Source organism: Colletotrichum navitas (assembly GCF_030913465.1).
Source record: "Colletotrichum navitas strain CBS 125086 chromosome Unknown LY79scaffold_17, whole genome shotgun sequence".
Lineage (NCBI taxonomy): Eukaryota > Fungi > Ascomycota > Sordariomycetes > Glomerellales > Glomerellaceae > Colletotrichum > Colletotrichum navitas.
Genome location: NW_026850563.1, coordinates 80,994 through 101,404, shown reverse-complemented (window position 1 = coordinate 101,404; position 20,411 = coordinate 80,994). Strand labels below are relative to the sequence as shown.

Below are 20,411 nucleotides of genomic sequence, written 5' to 3'. Positions count from 1 at the left end.
ACACCTTGCCCTGTGTGCCAGTGTGTGTGTGACGCTTCCGAGACACATGTTTAGGTAGGCAAAGGTGTCTCAATGATGGCCGGGAATGCAATAATGAAGTCATCGGGTTGCTAATCTCACCTTTTTGTTTCTTTTCTATTTCTCTTCCTGCGATCACGAGACGCAAATTTTGAAACCGTAATGATTGTGTGTGTAAAGAATAGAATCAAATGTTGTTGTCGCGCGAGGCGAAGGGTATCTCGTACTAATACTAAGCTAAGTTGTGAAGCGGCCCCACGATACCGTGGAACTGATGGTAATGATGATGGTCCATGCTGGAACCCCGATAGAATGCAGATGCAAATGTGCTGTAGGCCATGGTGCTCCCCGATTCCTCCCCCAAAGTCGATCCGTTTCCAACCAAACGAGAAAGAAATAAAAAAACTCCGTGCTAAAAACAAATAATAGCGTGGCCCCGGAGGGTCATCGCACAGGGGGGGGTATCAACACGAAAAGGCAAAAAAGGGTAAAGAAAATAGTAACAAACAGGCTTCACAGCATGTGAAATGCTTGTGGCCCATGATGCAGCCCACGAGTCCACGGATACAGGTGCTTGGTTACACCTGTCCCTCTCACCTGCCACACCGGCTTTCCAGTAGCCGGGTGACTCTTCCCTCGGTACGGATATTTGACCGACATCGCCGGGGCTTGTGCTAGTGTGGCTGAGACACACTCCCCCACAGTCGGCTTTGGCTGTTTTCCCCCCCACACGCCGTCCCAAGTGGCTCTATGCTATTGCGAAGAGGCCGGTTTGGAATGGTCCGGCTGAGCAGTGGAGGCGGTGGCGGTGGCGGTGGCATCGTGGTTTCGATGCCTCGGCCACGGTTATTAGTGGCCGGGTGTGTTGTTGTGTGTTTATTTGGAAGACCAGGGGGGTGGCCTGGGACCAAGCCGCCGAGGCATATCGATGGTCTTCGTCGGCAACAAGCTGTGTATGTGCCGTGGTATTATGGATTAAGGTTTTGTTGGGCGAGACGCGTCGTCCGAACAAGTATAGGCGGTTGCGAGGCGCCAAGGTGCGAGGAGAAGAAGCAGCTGCTTGTCGTTGAAGCTCTCACTCGGCGATGGGGGTCATGGAAGCGAGCTTGTTCTTGGGGCTCTTCTTGGAGCTGCCGCGGCGCTGCGACTTCTTCTGCTGGAGGGCGGCCTGGCGGCGACGCTCCTTCTCGAGCATGACGCAGCGCAGGGCCTCGCGTTGCATGGCCATGCGCTCGCGCTCCATGTTGAGGAGCTCGTCCTCGTTGATCTGGGGCGAGCGGGAGTTGGGGGAGGAGAAGCTGCCGGAGCTGGCGACGCTGTGGGAGTCGTCCTCAAAGTCCTGAGGGAAGAGGTCCTCGTCCGAGAGGTACGAGGTGGCCCTGGACTCGCCGTCAAAGTCGGCGAGAGTGTCGCGGCGCGGCCATGAAGGGAAGGCGCACGACCGGTCGTGGGCGAGCATGTTGCTGGGGGTGATGTCGATGGGGGCGGTCATGGAGACGGCACCCATGGAGCTGTATGAACCGTATGAGCCGTACATGGCTGCGGGGTGTGCGTATGTGTGTGTGTGTGTGTATGTATGTATGTGAAGGTAAGGGTTGGTGAGAGTTGCTTGAGTGTTGTGAGGTCTTGTTCGTATAAGACTCTGGTTGTGGATATTGTTGATCTTTCGTTGAACTGCGAGTGTGGGAGGAAGGTGGACACGGGAGACTTATAAGTCGAAGAGGGCGCGTCTCCCTTTGCTCTGGTCTCTTGGGAACCAGGGGGGCGTGCTGGGGGTGAGGAAGAAAAGGGGGTACGGACCCGGGGGTGAAAGGGGGGGGGGGGGGGGGTGCAGGGTTGGGCAGAGCAACGTTCCGAGGAATTTCGTAGGGTGGGCAAGATTGGTATTTTGCTAGCCTAAAAATTGGGAGCAACAGCGTTCCCGGGATCCCGAAGGGGTGGGAAAACAAGGCAAGGGAGGCGGTGACGGAAAAAGGAAGGAAGTTGGGGGGGGTGTGGGTGAGAAAGAGAGCAGAAGGAAAGAAAGAGTCAGTCGGGGGGTGGAGAAGGGGGGGGGGGTGTGCGCGGTCAAGACCCGAGAGCTGAGGGCTCAAGACGGAAGGAAAGGCGGTTCCAGTTGTCGGTTTGAAGAAGGAAGGATGGAAGGGGGGCGTGCGAGACGGAGACTAGACGGGACCAGACGGTCGAGGCGTGTCGGTGGGTGGGTACCTATAGTAAGGCTCGTACAGGTAATGGCCAGCGGTCTCGGGGGAGGGAAAACCGTATTTCTGAATTCCTGATCCTTGGACCGACCGTCGATTACTGCGATTACTGGGGACCGCGGGGAGCCTGGCCAGGGCCTTGTTCGGCTGCTCCCTCCTGTCGGCCGTGGCGTTGCTGGGAGAGTCCGTCCGTCCGGAGAACTCTTGGCTACTGTTGGTACAGTACGGTGCAGCAGCCGCCTGTCCGTTTGTCGTATCACGGTACTGAGAAGGGTATGGCCGCATCAAGCAAAGTAGAAATCCTGCTTTCCGCGGTGACGATTATGATGATGTGTATCCGTATGCGTGTTGTGTTCGTGTCCGCGCCTGACTGAGTTTAAGTTGGCAGGCTAGCTGATGGTTGTGGCAGTGGTTGGTGGTGGTGTCCCTCCGGCGGGAGTTTGTTTATTTGTCTTTTTTGGCGTGCGAATGACGATGACGCCGTCGCTATATCGCGATGACGCTGGCCGGTTGATTTCTCGTGATGGTTTCCTGTCGAAACACCCAGATGACTCGGACGGCAGACCCGAAGAGTCATGATATACCAACCCGATACAAACGACGATCGACTTGAGAGCGCATCAATCCGTCTGTTCAGAAAACACTAATAGACTGCATCATGGCGCAAGCAAGCAAGCAAGCAAGCAAGCAAACAAGGACAAAAAAACAAAACAGGCCCCCCGGGTTCGAACGAGTCGCAAGGCCGCGGGGGGAATGCGCCTGTGGGGAAGGATGGAATGCGAACGGACGGTCTTGTAACCCATCTCAAGTCCCTTCCTGCGTAGTCTGGCGGTGCAACCACTCCCCAGCACCACGTAAGGTATGCAAGGGAGCCGATCTGCATTCCAGGCCCTCCGTCCCGAGTCTCAACTCCAGTTTCCGATCCCGACGTCTTGACTCTCTTGACTCTATTGTCTTCTCTGTCTCACCCGTCTCTGTCGTGTGTGTGTGTGTCTGGGCGACTCGCCAATCAATGGCCGATTCAATCGTTGGCAACCCCGGTCGGTGCGCCCGTGTCGCTTGTCCACCCCCACGCGCGTACTGTGTAGGAGACAAACACAGGAGCACGCAGCGCAGCACAGCTGGAGCGGACCTGAGAGATCATGGCAGCCCAAAGGGGGGCGAGAGGCCCAGCTGGAACGGAGGGGGGCGTATTGGCGGTATTGGCGACTATCGTGAAAGTGCATGGAGGAGGCGGCATGGGACAGCGAGAGCGAGGGCTCGGACGGAAGAGTGGGCACCGTTGGCGACTTACCGTATTGCACACAACCCGCAGACGGGGAAGCAACGGGAGCAGCGTTGGCGACAGGGCCTACCTACAGCGCAGGGCAACGCGGCGGCAGCGGCAGGCCACCCAGGGCAGGGGGAAAAAGGGAAAAAAGGAAGGGGAAAACGGAAAAAGAATGAGCGGTGTTTGACCGCCTTTCGCCTGCACGTCGTCTGGAGGGTGGCAGGCAGGCAGACGGGGCGCGTGTGTGTGTGTGTGTGTGTGTTGGGCAACGCAACACAATACAACACAACAAAACACCACACAGGGAGGGGAAGATGGGGGAGAGAGTCATGGCCGCGAGGTACCTCTGTATACACTTTACGCGCGGTGGGTACCTACGTGGCCGACTGAGTTCACCCGAAAGCTGGTGCCGACAAGAACAGAACCTGAAGGCTGGCCCTCAGGCCCTTCTAGGCTTGTACGGGTACGCCTAGCAAAGGCCCCGTCCCCTGTCCCCCTTCCCCCCGCCGTCTCCCCTCCAAGGCCCGGCCTCGGTACCTACTGTACTGTACCTCCCTTGGTTGGTGCTATACGGAGTAGTGGGGTAGATAAGATATCATGTCCAAGCGGCCGCGGCAGTACCGGTATTGGGGATCGTCCTCGACTAGGTACCGCGGCCCCTCCCCGCGGATGGAAGTCTGGGCTGCCCCGGGGCGCCCAAAGGTCTGGAGAGAGCAACACCCTACAAGGGGACGAACGCCCAGCGCTCGGTGCCTCCCAGTACTGAGGTACGGATAGCTATTCCTATCTTTCCTCGCTGGCCAATTCGGCCGTGCCTCGCTCGCGCCCAAGGCATGAGACCGTCCTCGTCCGGCCTTTTGACACGCGCTGCCGTCTTGGCTTGGCTTGTGGACAAAGCCTCTCTCTGCCCATCGCCAATCTCTCGCCGCATCTCTGCGACGGATGCGCAAGGCTCGCGAGGAAAGGCGGGGGTGAGGCCTATCGCATCCATTTGATCTGGATATTGAACTTTGACGACAGCATCGATCAGCCGTCGCACACACACACATACACACATACACACACACACACACCCTCGGTTCGCTCTCTCTTTCTCTCGCTCTCTTTCTCTGTGCAATTCATGTCAAACAACCCCCCCTCACGCAAAACGGACGAACGAGCGACGAGGACAAACGAAGGGCCGCGTTCGGGGAACCACAGAGCCTGCGCAGTCAGTCGATCCGGCGGCAGGCAAGCACACCGCACAGCACCCATCTTACAGCGCCTCACCGCCAGCCTTTCGTCCATCCCGCATGCCGGCTGGCCATTTGCTGAGGGGATGGCGTCTTCCGGTCTCGTTCCTGGTCCGAGAGGCGCTGTACCACCACCAACAAGAAGCAAGCCGCTCCGTACCAGTTGTTGAGCATAGAGTTTAGTTGGCTGGTTGTCTGCATGCCGAGGGGGTCGAGAAGGAAAGTAGGTGTGCCGGCCAAGCTGCCGTGGCTGCATCCAGCATCGTCAGTCAACCTTTTTTTGCACACCGTCCGTCCTCATCCGGCCCATCGCATCGAACCGAATCGCACGGCAGCGCCCATCGCGCATCGCGCATTGCATCAGCGCCCGGAGGCCCTTCCGGCTCTCCTCCCTACGTACTTACCTTATCGCCAAGACACGATGCTCGACCAGGACTCTTTTTTTCTTTTTCTTTCTTTTTCTTTTTTTCAGTTTGCAATTTACCAAAGGGGATGGATGCAAAGGCAAACAAGGGCGCCCAACGCAGCAACGGCATTTCCGCCACCCCCCCCCCCCCCCCCCCCCTCGCTGCCTCTCGAGTCTACGGATACTACTACGTGCTACGTGCTATAGTCTCGGCTTCCTTTTCCTACTACTTTACCCCATCCAATCCACTGGGCCGGTTCAGATACCCCCGGTCTCGCGACCGTGGCCAAATAAGCAAAGGGGGAAACTCCTTGTCTTTTCGTCATTTAAAAGTTTTCCCAACCCTGGGGGGTCTTCATTTCCGTCCCTGCACTCGTCAGTGTCAGTGCCAGTGCCCCCCTCGGCGTCCTTTGTCGCGAACCGAAGGGACCGTGGCTCGTCGGTCCCGGCTCCTCACCCAGCCTTCCTCGTCGTGAGGCTGGCTTCCTTGTCTCTCTCCCCCCTCCCCCGGCGCATGCTCATCTTAATCTTGAAGCCCAAGCAGTACCAGGCCGCCGGAGTCGCGTTGGGCGGGAGGGAACATGGGATCCTGATCATTACCGGCGCTTGTACTTTCTTCCGACGGGGAGTCGCGAGTGTCAATCCATCTCAGAGCAGTAACACCGTCGGCACATCATACAGATTCGCAGGGCGTATCATCGTCGTGTTTGGTAACACGCAAGGTGGCAGGTCCAGAAAAGAGCTTCACGCCCCCCCTTGGCTTTCCCGGCAGGCAAGAAGAGCGACACGAACTGTGCCCGAATCCCAAGAACACCCCATCCCCGTCTACGTTTGCGAATTGGATGATTCAGGCCAATGCCTCGTGGGAATGCGACTGGTTTGGATGGATGGTCGGCCCCCGGATGTAACGATGCGACATGACATGTTTGTGCGCCCCCCCCCCCCCCCCCCCCCCCCCGTAGGAACATTCCATTGCATGTCCGCAATTCCTCCATTCCTGACGGAGCAACCACCGACATCATCACCACCACCATCACTAATAAGAAACACCGACACGGAACACCAACGGGACCCTGGCCAGCAAACGACAGACAACCCTCTCCTCCTCCTCCTCCTCCTCCGGCGCGGCTCCGGTTACGGTTCCGCATCCAGACAGGATTGAGACGAACCTACGAATACACCCCGCTGGCGCGACGATAAGGTTGGACGGGGTGCCTTGCGATGCATGCCCCGGATTTGCTTCTGACTGACTGACTGCTGCTGCTGACTAGCCGCACGTCGCAACGCTTGCTACTCCCCTCCAATATCCAATGTATCTGAATCGTCGATTCGACATCTGAGACGTCCAATGCCAATGCCAATGCCTATACCTATACCTATACCTATCTGGGGGCGCACGCAATGCGACGCGGACACGGAATCTTACACATGCACTCACGCACACCACCACTATAATTACATTTCCGTCTTGAAGGCGGTGACGGGCACATTGCCGTCTAGACCGCCCTTCTTCCTTCGGGACGCCGGGCAACCCTACAGGCCGGCTTACATGACTTACCGCCTGCTTCCTTGCCCAGAGTCAGCACGCAACGGCCACTTTCTATTCGTGCCTTTACTGCCCTGCCTAGCCATACGTAGCATTACCGTATCGCAAGTGTTACGCTGACTGACCGGGTTTGGACCGGACTGGCCCCAACCCGCCATCGCCAGTGCGCCCAACCCCGCCGTGTTGACTTCCCCGGCTTCTGACTCAGACTGGAGGTGGCGCGCCCGGATCCCATTTAGGTACAGTCATCAGCTATTGACGACAGCGCGCGGTACGGTACGGTACGGTCACCACTAAATTCGCAGCCGTCTTTGTACATTCCCCGGATCACCACGAGCCGTGCTGCGCAGGCGAACTTGGCTAACACGCCAGCCCGCCAGCCCGCCAGCCCCGGGAAAGACGGGAACAGGTCACTCAAATCAATAATCAATCCTTTTTTTTTTGTCTGACTGTCGAAACCCCCAAAGCGAAAGCTTACAAACTTGCCTCGCCCCCGCCAACCCCAAGGACGGGACGGAGGACGGAACGCCGTCACGTTGCGCGCATACCGACACAGCAGGCGATCTGTCCCTCTCCGTCCATCCTCCTCCTCCTGGTCGCACGCAAACCGCCACCAAACGGCGGCTTTGGATCGGGTCGCGAATGGAGTTTTGCGCCGCGACGGGGAGCAACCACCACCCCCCCTCCCTCCCTCTCTCGCCCGCGAAAAAAGAAAACCAGAAATAAAGAAAAAATCAGAGTCACCGTTTGCGTCGCAAGCCACAGCCGAGGGGGAGGATTGGAAAAGCAAAAGCTGAAAATGGCGATTGCGATCGATTGTGCCTTTGCTTTTCCCCCCTTGCGAATGACATCGCAAAGACGGCTCCTCGAGACGTGACTGGTCCCCGCAAAGTCAACGGCACCGTCTTGTTCCGAGGTTGACCAACCCCCCTTTCCAAGGGTCCTCTAGAAAGCAAGAAGCTTCCCGTTCTAGGCCCTTCGCATCGTCGAATCAGCGATCCCAGTTCAAACCAGTCAACCCAGCTCAACCCAGTTCAGGCTCCCAGAGGGCGAGAAGATAGGGAGGCACGCAAGGGGGGGAGGCATGCTTCTCTTGATTCGAGAAAACCGCTGCGCAAGGAGCATCCCGAGGAGCTTAGGACGCACGCAGGGACGGATGCATAGCACACGCAGTAGAGAGTAAGTAGGACCCCCCAGTTGCGAAAAGCAGCAGAAAGGGGTGGGGGGGCGATGGTCGGCTGCTGGCCCGTGGGAGACAGACTACTTACGGCTCCGACTGACTGACTGACTGGTGGTTATCGGGGTCGATCACGACAGGTAACACACATTGTACATATTCCTGAGGGCCTTCCTTCTTGTCTTTTTTGGCTTCCCTTACCGTCGTCCAGTGTTTCGCGCTGCGACTGAAACAAGCTCTCTCCTCCAAAGACTAATGCCACGACAAGCACATGCGCTGGGCCGGGGGTGGGGTGGAGCGGGCGAGTGGGCGAAAGGGGACGGCCGGCTGCAGCGGAGTCGCATCCGGCCCGTGCTTGTGGAGGCCATTACTCGACGATCCCCATACCACCGGTATACCTACTCATGCTCGCACACTATTCCTACAGCAGCAGCACCAGCAGCGGCAACACCAGCCGGTGCAGCACAGACTGGTGGGAATAAGATCAGACTGAAACGTGCCAAATAGAACGGGGGGGGGTGGTAGGCAGGCGAGTGTGTGTGTGTGTGTGTGTGTTGTGTGTGTGAGAGAGAGAGAGAAGCAAACCGTGCCTGACGCGACACACCGGAGCCACACCGAGCCTAGCACCACTTGTCTTTCCCGTCCGTCGCGTCGCCGCCGCCGCCGCCGGCCACATTGTTCTTTTTTTGAACCCTGTGGCGGCGGCGGCGGCGGCGGAGATGGTGCTCGCGTCATCTCCCTAGGGTATAGGGTAAGGGGGGGCAGGTAGTATAGTGTTGGTGCCCAAGAAGGGAAGTTGAAGCCATCACGGGAAACGTCGTGGCGCGTCCCGAGTCCGGGCGTCACATCTATTTGCAAAGCGAGGCGGCGCGCGCGCCCTGAGCGCCGCCCCAAGCTCCTGGAGAAGCAAGCGCACGGCAACGACGACGACGCACGCGCACACACGCACACCAGCCCCCGGGCAGACATCTGTCAATACTCATTTTCCCTCTCGCCCGCCGCGATTCAGTTCCCTGGCTCCCTGGCGCACCGAGCGACCGGGCGACGGGAACCGATGCCCGGGCTGGCCTGCCCAAGGGGGTAATGGATGGCGAGGCGAGATGGGCGGACCAGGGGGGGCCGAGAGGCAGTCAAGGAGGCCTGTGTCCTTCTAGAACGTCGCTAGACGGTCGTCTTTTCTTCTTCTTGGCTTGCTTCCTGCTTGCTCGCCCGCTCGCTTGCTTGCTTTCTGCAAGGGGGAGGTGTATGTATGCCGTAAAGTGTCTGTGTGTTTGCTTTGCTCTGCCTTGCTTTGCTTCCCCTGCCTGCTTGCTTCACTTGGCTACTCACCCGGCAGCGTGGTGGATGTTCGAGTTATGTCGAGCCCTGGTTCCCCGAGATTGCGCCGGCCTAACGGGTTGTGGGGCCCGGAAGGCAGGGAACGCTGAAGCGGTGCGGCAGGGGGGTCCTTATCCGGCCTAGCGGCAGCTGTGTGTTGACGTTCACGGTCGTGATATCTCCTCACACCCTGCTAACCCTTTACCATGGAACTACGTCGTCAAGGGGGGGGGCGCCGTCGGCTCTTGCTCGGTTGCTGCCGGATTACGGAGTACTCAGTAGGTAGTCGATCCGGGAGAACGGAAAACGTGCTAGGCGGTAGACGGACGGACCAGGAATGCGCGACGGAGAGTGGTGTCCCTCCTCCGTCCTCCCGGAAACGGTAGTCTTCGTTCGTAACGGTCTGTTGTATGGGGGGCTGGGGACGCATTAGGTATGCGGCGAGGCCGTTGAGCTTTTTATTGCCGGCGCCCGCGCATTCCCGTCTTCTGTTGCGGACGCGTTTGATTGATGCGCGCAAAACACGCCGCGGAAAATGCCGTTTGTGGAATCCTCGTGAGGCTTTCCGGGATGAGCGTGGTTTGGGCTCATGCATCAGCATCACGATCTCGCTGGTCCCGTCAGCCAAGGGGAAGCCCCAGGTAAGAAGGGGGGAGCATTTAGCATCTCGCGGAGGCCGGGATGGATGCTGATTTGGTTCGCAATGCGGATGCGGACAGCAGACGGGAGAGCGTAGTTTAGGCTCATGCATCATCATCACCATCCCGCCGGTCCCGTCAGCCAAGGGGAAGCCCCAGGTAAGAGGGGGGGGGGGGGGGGGGGGGGGCATTTAGCATCTCGCGAAGGCCGGGATAGATGCTGATTTGGTTTGCAATGCGGATGCGGACAGCCAGACGGGAAGAGCCTTGTCGATGGAATGGAGACGTCTCGGCCGAGTGTGTGACCGTCTCTGGATCGTCCAAGGCCGCGGTCGATCCCGTCTGACGATCGGACGGTGCGAGAGAGACAGTAATCTCTTCATACGACTAGCCCCCCCCGCCTTTGCTCCGGCGCACGTGAAAACGAGGGCCGGGGCGGTGATGGCCCCCCGGTTCTGCAGCGAGGCTCGGCCGCCTTGTCCCCCATCGGCCCCGATCTGACTGATCGTAAGTGCTGCTCGTGGCCACGCGCGGGCAGGGGGGCGGTCGCCGTGTCTGGATGGGGTCTGGATTGCATGTCTTCATTTGCAGGCCCAGGCTTTTCCGCGACGGCCCCCCCCTCCATAGGGGTTCACGTGGGAACATCAAGTCGTTTATTACGTATGGCTTTTTCACTGTCTCTCGCCGGGATGGCTGCAACCACTTTAGTTGTCTGGAGTGTGTCTGCTTCACGTGTAGGGACTCTTGCGTTTTGAGGTGCTTGTTGTTCTATTGATAGAAACCGGCCTGCGGGGCTTTTGTGGTTTCCCCGGGAGTGTATATAGCAGCAAGCGTTTCGTTACGACCAACATGGTGGAGTGTCTCATTGCCAAGAGCGATGCGTCGCGGGATGAAGAAGTAGCCGTCTGGGGTTTTGTACATCTCGTCGACGCCTTTGGCCGGGCGTGGATATATCCACGGGGTTTCACGAAATGCCAGCGGGACTAGGTTATAGAAGAGGCTTCGACAGTACCGTATGCATCTAGCGAGCCAAGACATCGTGAGAGTTCAATCTCGATGGTTGAGGCTGGGGATAATCGTGTTGGTTGTTGTTGTTGTTGTCTTGGCCCGGTTGCGGATATCGAGGCCGCTTGTCGCAGTATTGTATCCGGTCATGCCACTTACACACCCGGAGAAGGGGGGTCAGAAGCACGGTTTCGCTTGTCACAGATACCCCGAACTATCAAGACACTTACACAGCCTTTTTTCGGATTCTGAGGAGGTTGCCGCTTCACTTATGGCGCAGAGCCGAAAACGAAGTCTCGGGCGCATCCTTCTCCGTCGACTAGAGGTGGAGTTTTGCATGTTCGTGCTGCAGTGCGTCTGTATTCGAAGGACATATCGAGATTCCTGTACCGGAGCACCGGGGACTTCGTCATGCCGTCATGGAAACCTGCGTCGGGCCGGGCCTCGCCGTCCTCACGGTTGCTACGTGTGCGATTCCATGTAATCGGACCTCGAGTGCGCTGGACCACAAACGCGCAGACTTGACGCCAGGCACACGCACCTCGAAATGTAACACCTTCCGAGGGGGGGACGATCATAATTGCAAACTGCTTTGGCTTTGGATCCCATTCAAAAGCACGCAACGTGAAAATGCCCGAATGCTGCTGAGTGAACTTGATCATGTGCATCTGCAACTACGTTACAGGATGCCACGGTGAAGTGGGGTACGTGACTATCTTTCGATTCCGCAGGAACCAGAACGTCATTTATGTGACTGTGCGGCTCTAAGCTTCTTCAAGCGGCTACTCCTCCGCTGCAGTAATACGATATCGAATATCGACAGCGCCAACCGCATCCCCGGCGTCCCTCTTCTGCCTGCCGGCCAAGGCTGACAGAAAGATGAGGTGTGACGAGAGGAATCGCCATTGCGGTTTTCCTTAAAAGTAGCTGAGGTTTCGTGAAATGCGCATTATCATCAAGCAGTGCGTTTAGGGGGCAATTCATGTAGTTGAAAGTGGCTTGTTTCTTCTATCTATAGTTAGTGCTATAATCCACGTTCCTTAAATATTGCCTCGCTTGGTGGATTCCGCCGCGAGTATCCATATTCAGGAGCGAGGGTCGGATTAATAAGCGACGTCGTTCCGGAAAGCGGTGTCGGTCGGCAATATCCTGCGTGACACGCATTCATTCACTGAATCGCTCACCGTCTTGAACTCACTATAAACTCCGTCTCGAAACCTAGCACCGCCAAATATGCCCGAGAAGTTCGTCATCTCCGCCGAGACGGCCGAGACCATCCGCCGCAAGAAGGCGCGGTACTGCCGCTTCGCCGACAGCCTCGAGTTCGACCGCTTCGACACCATCATGCTGCCCGAGTTCACCTTCGAGGGCGTCGGCCCCGACGGCGCCGTCATCGTCGAGAACGGCCTGCGGTGCCGCTGGGAGTCGCGCGCCGACTGGGTCGCCCACTTTAGCGCCTCGCTCGGCGCCATGCAGTCGATCCACCTCGTCGACGCGGGGGACCTGGAGCAGGTCGCCGAGGACGAGGTCCGCGCCATCTTCGGGCTCATCTACCACGCCGGCACGCCGGGCACGGACGGCCTGCACGTGACGGGCGCCGGCCATTACTACGAGACCTGGAAGAAGGTCGACGGGGACTGGTTCATGGCGAGCTCCTCGATGAAGAGGTTGTTTTGCAAGATCCAGGGGGCTTGATGGGTCTGGGCGAGGGAGTGAGGTTGTACGACTGGGTTTCTCGGAGGAACATCCGAATGGTTCTGTCTTGGATGTTTGCGTGTGTTGTAATTCGAGGGTTGAGGGGTTGGTTGACTGTAGGATGGAATGTGAGTTGGGAAACACTCCCTCGGGATTGCAGCCCGGTTCCACGAGACAACTGCTCGAATGCGGCGCAAGCCTTCACGCTATTCGGAATTCACGGGCAGAGACTAACCGTCCTTCCCAACATATCGATCAACATGCTGGCTCCTTTGCACTGTGGTCTATGTCTGTTTCGTAATACCTCGGAGCTGCGTAGAAGCTGGTGAGTAAAGCCGGCCCAGTCCATGACATCGACTGCGGCGTGATGGCTGTAGGTGTTCAAGAGACCGCCATGGAAAAACTTTGCCTTGAAGACCGAGTTGATGGGGCTTCGCTCCAGGTCGGTCTCGAGCTTAAAGCCAAAAGTCATGGGCACGGCGGTCCGGAGATCCTAGTCGCCGAGCAAAAGAGCTGTGAGATGGGCTCTCGATGTCGTCGAAGGAGTGATATTTTCCCGCGTACTCGGGCCATCGAGCCATTGGACGACGAAGCGAACAGTTTTGTCTTTTCTCTTGATGAAGGAGTAGTCACACCGGGTGTCTTTCTCGATGCGTCCAGGAGCTGGCAGTGTTGCACCTTAAGAATACCAACCGACTGCAGGGGTGTCTGCAACCTAATCTTCGTTGGATCGAGGCAGGTCATGGGCTGGTCAACAGAAAGACTTAGTACATGTGCACTCTGAGTTGAGTAGCTAAGGATAGCTATTGATATAGATCAAGAGGGGTCCACTGGGTCAATGTCTATCTTACAGGTATGACTAGATAGGTTTGTGGTTTCGTGCCGACTTAGGTTTGAGAGCGTGAGGTTTTCATTTAAACACATTCGAGTATCTGGGATGCCGAATGCTTTATGGAATGCCAAATACTTGACAGGATGGATGAAAACCCACCTTACCCCGTCAGAGGGAAAAGGATCTTGACTAAAACTAAGCGAATCTCCCTTGGCATACACCGTACTGGTGGCGAGTTACTCACATCAACGGATTGGAAGGTCATGCTACGTCTCAATCCAACACTTTGTCCATTTTGGAAGACACGTGTGTCCTGAAGACACTCCTCACTACTTAATTCGGAGAACCATGATGCACCGAGGCTTGTGAGGCCTCCCTGAATGAAACGAAGCCGCAGTCAGCATGGTTCAATCGGGACGGTGGTGGGTATTGATTCCAACCTATACAAAGTAAGTGTAGCCATATACAATACTATGATGGATAATGACTCGTAAATCAAGGACAACGATGAACTGATTGAAACCCCCGTTCCAGCATGGTTTACAACGGCATACGTTGCGCGGCACCACAATGAGACTATTTGTGCTCAAGCCTGGTCGAAGACGGTGGCTGGACGACTGTCGAACTTGAATTCCATTATCCTGAGGAGCTCTAGCACTGAAACAATTAGAAAACTACACGGTAGGTATATGGGAGAAAATCGTTCTATCAACACACGCTTACCAAAGCAAGTGTCCAAGTTCTTCACTTGCAGTATCTGCAAGGACTTGCAAGGGAACATTCTTTGTCAGATCCATAACCACTCCACACAGCCACGTAGCTAGTTATCTGATGCTGTATCCACCAACCGGTATGTGATCTCAGACTCGGTTCATCTGTCACTCACGTGCGGACGTAGTGCCTGTCGTGTAGGATCGTGGACTCCCGCCCCGAAGCCGCAACATTTCAGCTGAACCTCGATTTCATTTTGCTGCCTGCCTCCCTCCAACTCGTTATCGTTGAGAATAAATGAGACTGAAACTAGAGTTCCTTCCTGTTTCCTTTAGCCGCGATTCCCATAAAAACGCACATCCACTCCGGATTTTCGAGTCTTCTTCCTTCGCCATCGTCACATCTTCAACCGTCCCAACTACCTAGGCAACACAAAACGCCATATTCAGCTACCAAAAGGTAAGATATGTTATTCTATACTAGAATTTTTTTCCAGACTAACATCAGACTAACATATTAATAAGCTGAAACAGACTGAGAAGCCTAGTCACATAGCACAGCCTTCATCACCCAGCATTTTTCAACCACGGTCAGTTACATTCTGTCATTTGCGCCTTCCAATATGTAGTTCCAGGCTGACCAAAGTAGTATAGACAATCAGAATGTCTGAGAATACCGCTCCTACTCCGTCGCAAAGCGACATAAACTTCATGATCCAGATCTTCCAGCACATGACGGAGAAGCCTGCCATCGACTGGCAGAGCTTCGCTGACGCTGCAGGCTTCAAGAACACAACCGTCGCCCATGTTTGTTCCTTACCTTCCACCAAGAGACACAAGTCTCAATGTTTCACTTCGATGCATACTAACGAAGAAACAATACAGACTCGATGGGGCCAGATCAAGCGCAAGTTCAACAACTCCACCATCCAGACCACTCCGAAGAAGGCTGCCTCCAAGGCCTCCCCCAGCACCCCTGGCTCCACGTCCAAGGTCAAGAAAGCTGCCGGTCGCGTTGGCGCAAAGGCCAACAAGGGTAAGAACGCGGTCAAGGCGGAGGCGGATGCCCATGATGAGGAAGAGGACGAGAAGGCGGTTGACAGCCCCATCAAGGCGGAGTGCGTCAAGTTCGAGGACACATACATCTAAGCCACTTTTGCACGAGGCATTTAAGATCCATTAGATGCTTCTTGCGATACGTTTGAGGTCCGGGATTGGGGAAAGGGGTAGGGTGGTTCTCAGATTCAAGCTTGTATGCCGCTAGGGAGATTGCCGCATGCGTCAGGCATATGCGTCCAAAAAGATTCGACGACTGCTAACCGCGAAGCTGTGACACCTTCAAATACCATCGGTGACAACTTTTCATGTGAAGACTTACTGCTAAATTTACTCTCACAAGCGTTGCATGACAGTCCGCTGTATGTTGTGTTTTCCAAATATTATAGGGAAGATACAATACCATGTGTTTGGTCATGATGATGGCAATATCGTTCGCAGGGACGTAACACGGATTTATGTGTTTGTTATAGAGGAATGGGTAGAAATTGTATCATATCATGAGAATCCTTGAGATTCTCTGACAATAAAATATGACATCCTGAGATCTAGCCTCTTCTCCTGGGTTCTGAGCCAATGTTCTGAGCCTGGCCGTTGTCCGCCATCCTCCTTTCCTTAGCCGGGCTTCCCGACATTGTGCAAGCCTTTCTTGCGTCGACTGTCGTTCTTCTGTTGGAAAAATTGTCAGATTTGCGTTACCTGGGAATCGTCTGTTGACCGCTCCCTGGCCAAAGAGAGCTGCCTGTCTGGATAATACAGCACCCGCTCTCACACGAGCCGGGCGCTTGAGGTGAGCTCCTTCTTGTACCTGTGATTCTTCTGACTTTCCAACCATTTAAATTTCTCTAGCTCAGGCTGAAGCTGAAAAGTTCTCTCTTCTTTCCACCTACATCAACCTCAAGTTTCCTTCCTTGCCGAGCTACCATCGCCACTAGCCTTCGTCGAATCCATTCGTCAACAACACCGAACACCAAAAAGACAAGCTACAGTAAGTTTCTTCTTGTCCATTCCCTCCCGATTAACACCTGGTGGTGGCTCTTCTGAATCTCTCTGACGTGTCTCAATAAGATGCCTCCCAAGAAGAAGGCCGCTTCCGCCGACGAGGCCCCTGTCCTGAGCCTCAACGAGAACGAGACCGTTTTCGTCAAAGCCATATTCGACAGTATGAATTCGCGTCCTGATGTCGACTTCGACAAAGTCGCCGCCATCACGGGCCTTGCCAACGGCAAGTCGGCCAGGGACAAGTTCCGAGTCATCTCCAAGAAGCATGGCTGGTCTTCCACTGATGGCTCCGGCGGCGGGGCCTCCAGCCCGTCCAAGGGCCCCCTCAGTGCCAATACCGCGGCCAAAGTCAAGAAGACCCCCATCAAGAAGAAGGGAACCGCGCAGCGCAAGAAGAAGGTATGTTTGTAGCTTCCCATCTTGTCTGATTTTATTGTCTATGTAACGGGTGCTGACTTTCATGAAGGCCAAGGCCGAGGAGCCTGAGGAAAGCGATGCTGACGAGGATATCTCGGCCAAGCTCGAGTCCGACTCGGATGGCCAGAAGGCCGCCAAGGACGAGCTTGTGAACGGGTCCAGCGATAGCGACTAAATTCTTTTCTTTCCAATACTTGATCCCTATCAGAGGTGGCATTGAGACCACATGGGGCCTGGAGATTGTGGGCAAGCGATACAGAGATCTGGATAGAGAGCAAGGTTGGAGTGGTAATGACTCTACCGGTGGGGATGGCAGACCAGGATAGACAATCCCCAAATGATTCTTTGCTCTCACTGAGTTTGATTTACATTGCTTTCTCGAACGCCCAAAGCTACTCCTGCCATCTCCTTTTTGTAATGCCCTGAGCTGGCTCCGGTTCTCAGAGCGATGAATGCTTCAAGAACAAGCAGGGTCTCGAATCTCTGCTTTCTGGTATCGAAATCTTGTATTGGAACGATTTGAAGCATTTACCAAAGCGACCATCACTTCTTTCTACTTGTATCCTTTGGTGCAGTGCATTTGTCTATAGTGTGACCGAATCCTACCAAGACTGGAATGATACAGAGTGCCTTTGGCATGGCCTGCATTGTCAGCTTCTTGGACATCTTTGATATTTGCAAAACCCATTATCAGGCATTTGTCTCTAATGGAACTATCCGCATGCCCTTGAAGTCCTTAGACTCATGTTTCTGTATCTCCACCGCAACCTAGAGTTCACGAGCGCATGCTAGGATTGCAGCTTCAGACCAGCCACCCAACCATTGTGTCTGGAACATCATAGCTTGATGGGGTTTCAATAGCTTACTTCACCTTACAGGATATCCTTGTCCAGACTTGTTGGACCGTGGGATTCAGTGTGCCTTGACATCGTCAGATAGCCTCCAAATTACTGACGACTGGAAAGTGAGCCCGCCTTGCCCGCGACATCGGGAGAACGGTGAGTCATCTTTTCACTTCAAATACTTTACTGGGAGCTCCTACCTTGGCTGCGCCACAATATCCATCTCGATCTGAAGTCTACTTGATGTTGTCCCTGATTTGGATCTCATCACTTAAAATCATCCCACCCAACGATCACCAGAACTATACCATCTGAGTCAGTCGTTGCAAAGCCTACTGATTTCCATTGAGCTCCTTGACCGAGCTCGTCTCTATTCCAGGTGGTTCTTGCCTTCAACCGCCCTTATCTCGCCTTGTTGTCAGGCCTCCCGCTTCTTGCCCAGCTGCTCTCGCCAGTTGTGTATAATCCTTTGACCACTTGCCTGGTCGGTTCTCGTCACATACCCGCATGATCCTGCTTCCTGTCCCGGTTTCTCTCGCCACTACTTCACAGAGATTTCTCTCATTTATTGCAACTTCTTACCAGAACTTTCAGCCAACCCTTCTCATCAACAACAACTCAACCTCGAGCTCACACACCAACAGACTCATTAGCTGAGCACTACTTCTACCTTTAAACCTTCATACACCTTCTCGATTCTCAACTCGTACCTCGATACTCATAATGGCTTCCGTTGGTACTGATGCTGAGGGTTCGGTCAAGTTCTTGGTCAACTGTATCAAGCACTCCCAGGGCGGAAAGGTAGTGCAGGTTGAGTATCCAAGGTTTAAGAAAAGTAGCTGACTTGAGCAGGTCGAGTTCCAGGCTGTCGCCGATGACTGCGGCATCGTCTCCAAGGCTGCTGCGTAAGTCACCGCTCGTTTTTCCATCTTCCTTCTTACGACCACGTCCATGCTAACTTCGCTCGTTTCTCCAGCGCCAAGCGGTTCGAGCGCCTTCTCAAGGCTCACGGCTTGAAGGCCAGTGAGCTCTCGAAGGGTGGTACTATGAGCGGCGCCTCCTCCCCGGCTCAGAGCACCGCCAGTCCCAAGACCCCGGTCAAGGGTACCGGCAAGGCCACTCCCAAGTCCAAGGGAAAGCGCGCTGCTGCGGCCTCCCCCACCAAGGACACCAAGCGCGCCAAGATGGCCAACCATCCGGCCGTTTCCTCCTATAACGATGAGGACGACGAGGAGGACGAGGCTCAGTTCAAGGTCAAGGAGGAGACCCAGGCTCCTGGCGAGGCTTCCACCAACCACGGTTCGTACTGCGATTACTCCCGAGGCCGCGATGACGACGACGACGAGTTGCAACTTCTCTACATCGTGGAGAAGCCGACCGGCTACCCCGCCCGCGATTCCGGCGAATTCCGAGGCCCCCCGTCCGAGTCCGTGTCGAGCGATACTAACAGCGAATATTCGATGCAGATGACGCCCAGGGCGATGAGTCTTTCCAGGTTTAACAGCGCTCAGTTACCGGCTTGCCAACATGGCTGGAGTTTCATGCCGGAGACGCCTTTCTATGCATGGCCGGAGACGTGCGCGTTACATGGGGAGCGAGAAGCGGCTCAATTGGTTGGGATATGTAAGCCATTCCTCCGCGACGACCCTACCGGGATTCTGCTAACGAAACTTTGGACAGGACCACAGATGGCTCGCCTTTGCCTTGACGATTTGCCTTTCACGAGTTGCTGCGGGTTTGCAGGGACACATCATGCTTAAGCCGGAGTGAGTTGGACGAGAGATACTGGAAATAGGAAGACTTGATTTCTACAAAACCTTCTGCCCCGTGACGACGAAAGCTGCTTGTGCGACGTGAGCATCGGGAGCTGTTGAAGGGTCCGTTGTGGCGCTGCCTGATCGGGCAGGTGGACCTGTCTCGGCAACGATGAGCAGGGGTCATCCCACTCCCGCCGAAGCATCAGTGGCTCAAATTCGACGACATCCTCAGATGCTGTGCGTGAACTTGCTTCTTTCAACCCCCTTGCCTTCCATGTCCTACACAGCAAGCTTTTGTCTGGGACGCCATCCAGAAAACACTGGTTTGGGACATGCAGAGACATCAAAGTAGTCTCACCACTAATTTCCCTGTGGCCGTTGAAGATGTCCTCAGCTCCTGCTGACCTCGTTGTGCAGGTGCAGTGGGCCGTGCAAACAATTGTGATATGATGTGTAATATTCTTCTTCGGGGCTAGCTTATCACTTCCCGGACGACTATTGTTTCTGGAGCTTCAGGATGCACCCAAGTCGTGGCCCAGTCAGTCGAACAGAATTCTCTACTACAGAATGTGCAGAGCATGCCCACTTACGGTGCACTTAGACACAAAGCGCTGTAGACACCAGGACCATTTCGAAGCATCGAGTAAACTCGGAAGCGTTCGTCGGTGACATGACTGAAGCTCATTCAACCGAGCAAAACATATGGCATGCTCCTCGGACGACCAGCCACTCTCTCCGGAGCAACGTAGGTAAGAAGGCAGACACAAGGCAGTTGCACTTTCCTCCCCCCTCCCATTCCCGACTACAGGACAAACAGCCTCATCATTATTCTCAGAAAAGGGCACCTGTCCAGATCACGCGCCTCCGTTTCCAGGCCCATAGAACGTGGCCAACCAGAGTGCCCCATCCACACTTCACCTCCTCCCATCCGCACCTTCCTTCACCCGACTTCCTTCCCTCGTCTCAGCAACCGACCTTCGTCTCCCAGCCACCTTAGCCGAGTCGACACACAATTGCGAAATTCAGCTGGTCTGCTCAGCATACTCCACGCACATCTGAATTTCTCCCTCCCATCCGGCCCAGAGAAAAACTTCTTCACTTCTTCTCACACAGCTTCTTCGTCTTCTTCTCTCTCACACACCGCGGATTGACTCGAACCACACTTCTTCGCACTTCGTCAACGGCAACAAGACGCTTGTTTCTTCTCTCAGTCAATCAATTGATCGCGGACATAACTCTTCACCTCGACAACTCCGAATTCAGGACCAATTGGTGAGAACCCCCTCGGCC

At 55.4% G+C, this 20,411-nt stretch overlaps 9 protein-coding genes across 9 annotated transcripts; 7 read left to right on the top strand and 2 right to left on the bottom strand.

Annotated features, from left to right (window-relative positions):
- Positions 1-1,093: 1,093 nt before the first annotated feature.
- LY79DRAFT_511741 (uncharacterized protein) lies at positions 1,094-1,555 on the bottom strand (the record flags this gene model as incomplete). Its single annotated transcript, XM_060554302.1, has 1 exon — positions 1,094-1,555. The coding sequence occupies one exon, from the start codon at positions 1,553-1,555 to the stop codon at positions 1,094-1,096; it is 462 nt and encodes a 153-aa protein (XP_060416060.1).
- Positions 1,556-4,411: 2,856 nt separating this feature from the next.
- On the top strand, positions 4,412-5,237 carry LY79DRAFT_114402 (uncharacterized protein; the record flags this gene model as incomplete). Its single annotated transcript, XM_060550725.1, has 1 exon — positions 4,412-5,237. A coding segment is annotated over one exon (480 nt), but the record flags the coding sequence as incomplete, so codon positions are not given.
- An 856-nt stretch (positions 5,238-6,093) lies between these two features.
- On the top strand, positions 6,094-7,124 carry LY79DRAFT_547655 (uncharacterized protein). The gene has a single exon (XM_060557346.1). It carries the CDS (start codon positions 6,476-6,478, stop codon positions 6,791-6,793), a length of 318 nt encoding a protein of 105 aa, XP_060416058.1. The 5' UTR covers positions 6,094-6,475; the 3' UTR covers positions 6,794-7,124.
- A 1,979-nt stretch (positions 7,125-9,103) lies between these two features.
- On the bottom strand, positions 9,104-9,962 carry LY79DRAFT_114375 (uncharacterized protein). Its single transcript, XM_060550724.1, has one exon. It carries the CDS (start codon positions 9,928-9,930, stop codon positions 9,388-9,390), a length of 543 nt encoding a protein of 180 aa, XP_060416057.1. The 5' UTR covers positions 9,931-9,962; the 3' UTR covers positions 9,104-9,387.
- LY79DRAFT_578190 (uncharacterized protein) lies at positions 9,913-10,848 on the top strand (the record flags this gene model as incomplete). Its single annotated transcript, XM_060559942.1, has 5 exons — positions 9,913-9,964; positions 10,023-10,161; positions 10,197-10,312; positions 10,584-10,720; positions 10,831-10,848. The coding sequence occupies 5 exons, from the start codon at positions 9,913-9,915 to the stop codon at positions 10,846-10,848; spliced, it is 462 nt and encodes a 153-aa protein (XP_060416056.1).
- Positions 10,849-12,043: 1,195 nt separating this feature from the next.
- On the top strand, positions 12,044-12,505 carry LY79DRAFT_511436 (uncharacterized protein; the record flags this gene model as incomplete). The annotated part of the gene is made up of 1 exon (XM_060554270.1): positions 12,044-12,505. The coding sequence occupies one exon, from the start codon at positions 12,044-12,046 to the stop codon at positions 12,503-12,505; it is 462 nt and encodes a 153-aa protein (XP_060416055.1).
- A 2,149-nt stretch (positions 12,506-14,654) lies between these two features.
- Positions 14,655-15,344, top strand: LY79DRAFT_682075 (uncharacterized protein). The gene is made up of 2 exons (XM_060564579.1): positions 14,655-14,854; positions 14,933-15,344. The coding sequence occupies exons 1-2, from the start codon at positions 14,711-14,713 to the stop codon at positions 15,194-15,196; spliced, it is 408 nt and encodes a 135-aa protein (XP_060416054.1). The 5' UTR covers positions 14,655-14,710; the 3' UTR covers positions 15,197-15,344.
- Positions 15,345-15,998: 654 nt separating this feature from the next.
- On the top strand, positions 15,999-16,858 carry LY79DRAFT_702159 (uncharacterized protein). The gene is made up of 3 exons (XM_060564937.1): positions 15,999-16,091; positions 16,172-16,504; positions 16,572-16,858. Exons 2-3 carry the CDS (start codon positions 16,172-16,174, stop codon positions 16,695-16,697), a joined length of 459 nt encoding a protein of 152 aa, XP_060416053.1. The 5' UTR covers positions 15,999-16,091; the 3' UTR covers positions 16,698-16,858.
- A 1,229-nt stretch (positions 16,859-18,087) lies between these two features.
- On the top strand, positions 18,088-19,072 carry LY79DRAFT_588784 (uncharacterized protein; the record flags this gene model as incomplete). The annotated part of the gene is made up of 4 exons (XM_060560958.1): positions 18,088-18,132; positions 18,217-18,269; positions 18,341-18,790; positions 19,045-19,072. The coding sequence occupies 4 exons, from the start codon at positions 18,088-18,090 to the stop codon at positions 19,070-19,072; spliced, it is 576 nt and encodes a 191-aa protein (XP_060416052.1).
- Positions 19,073-20,411: the final 1,339 nt, after the last annotated feature.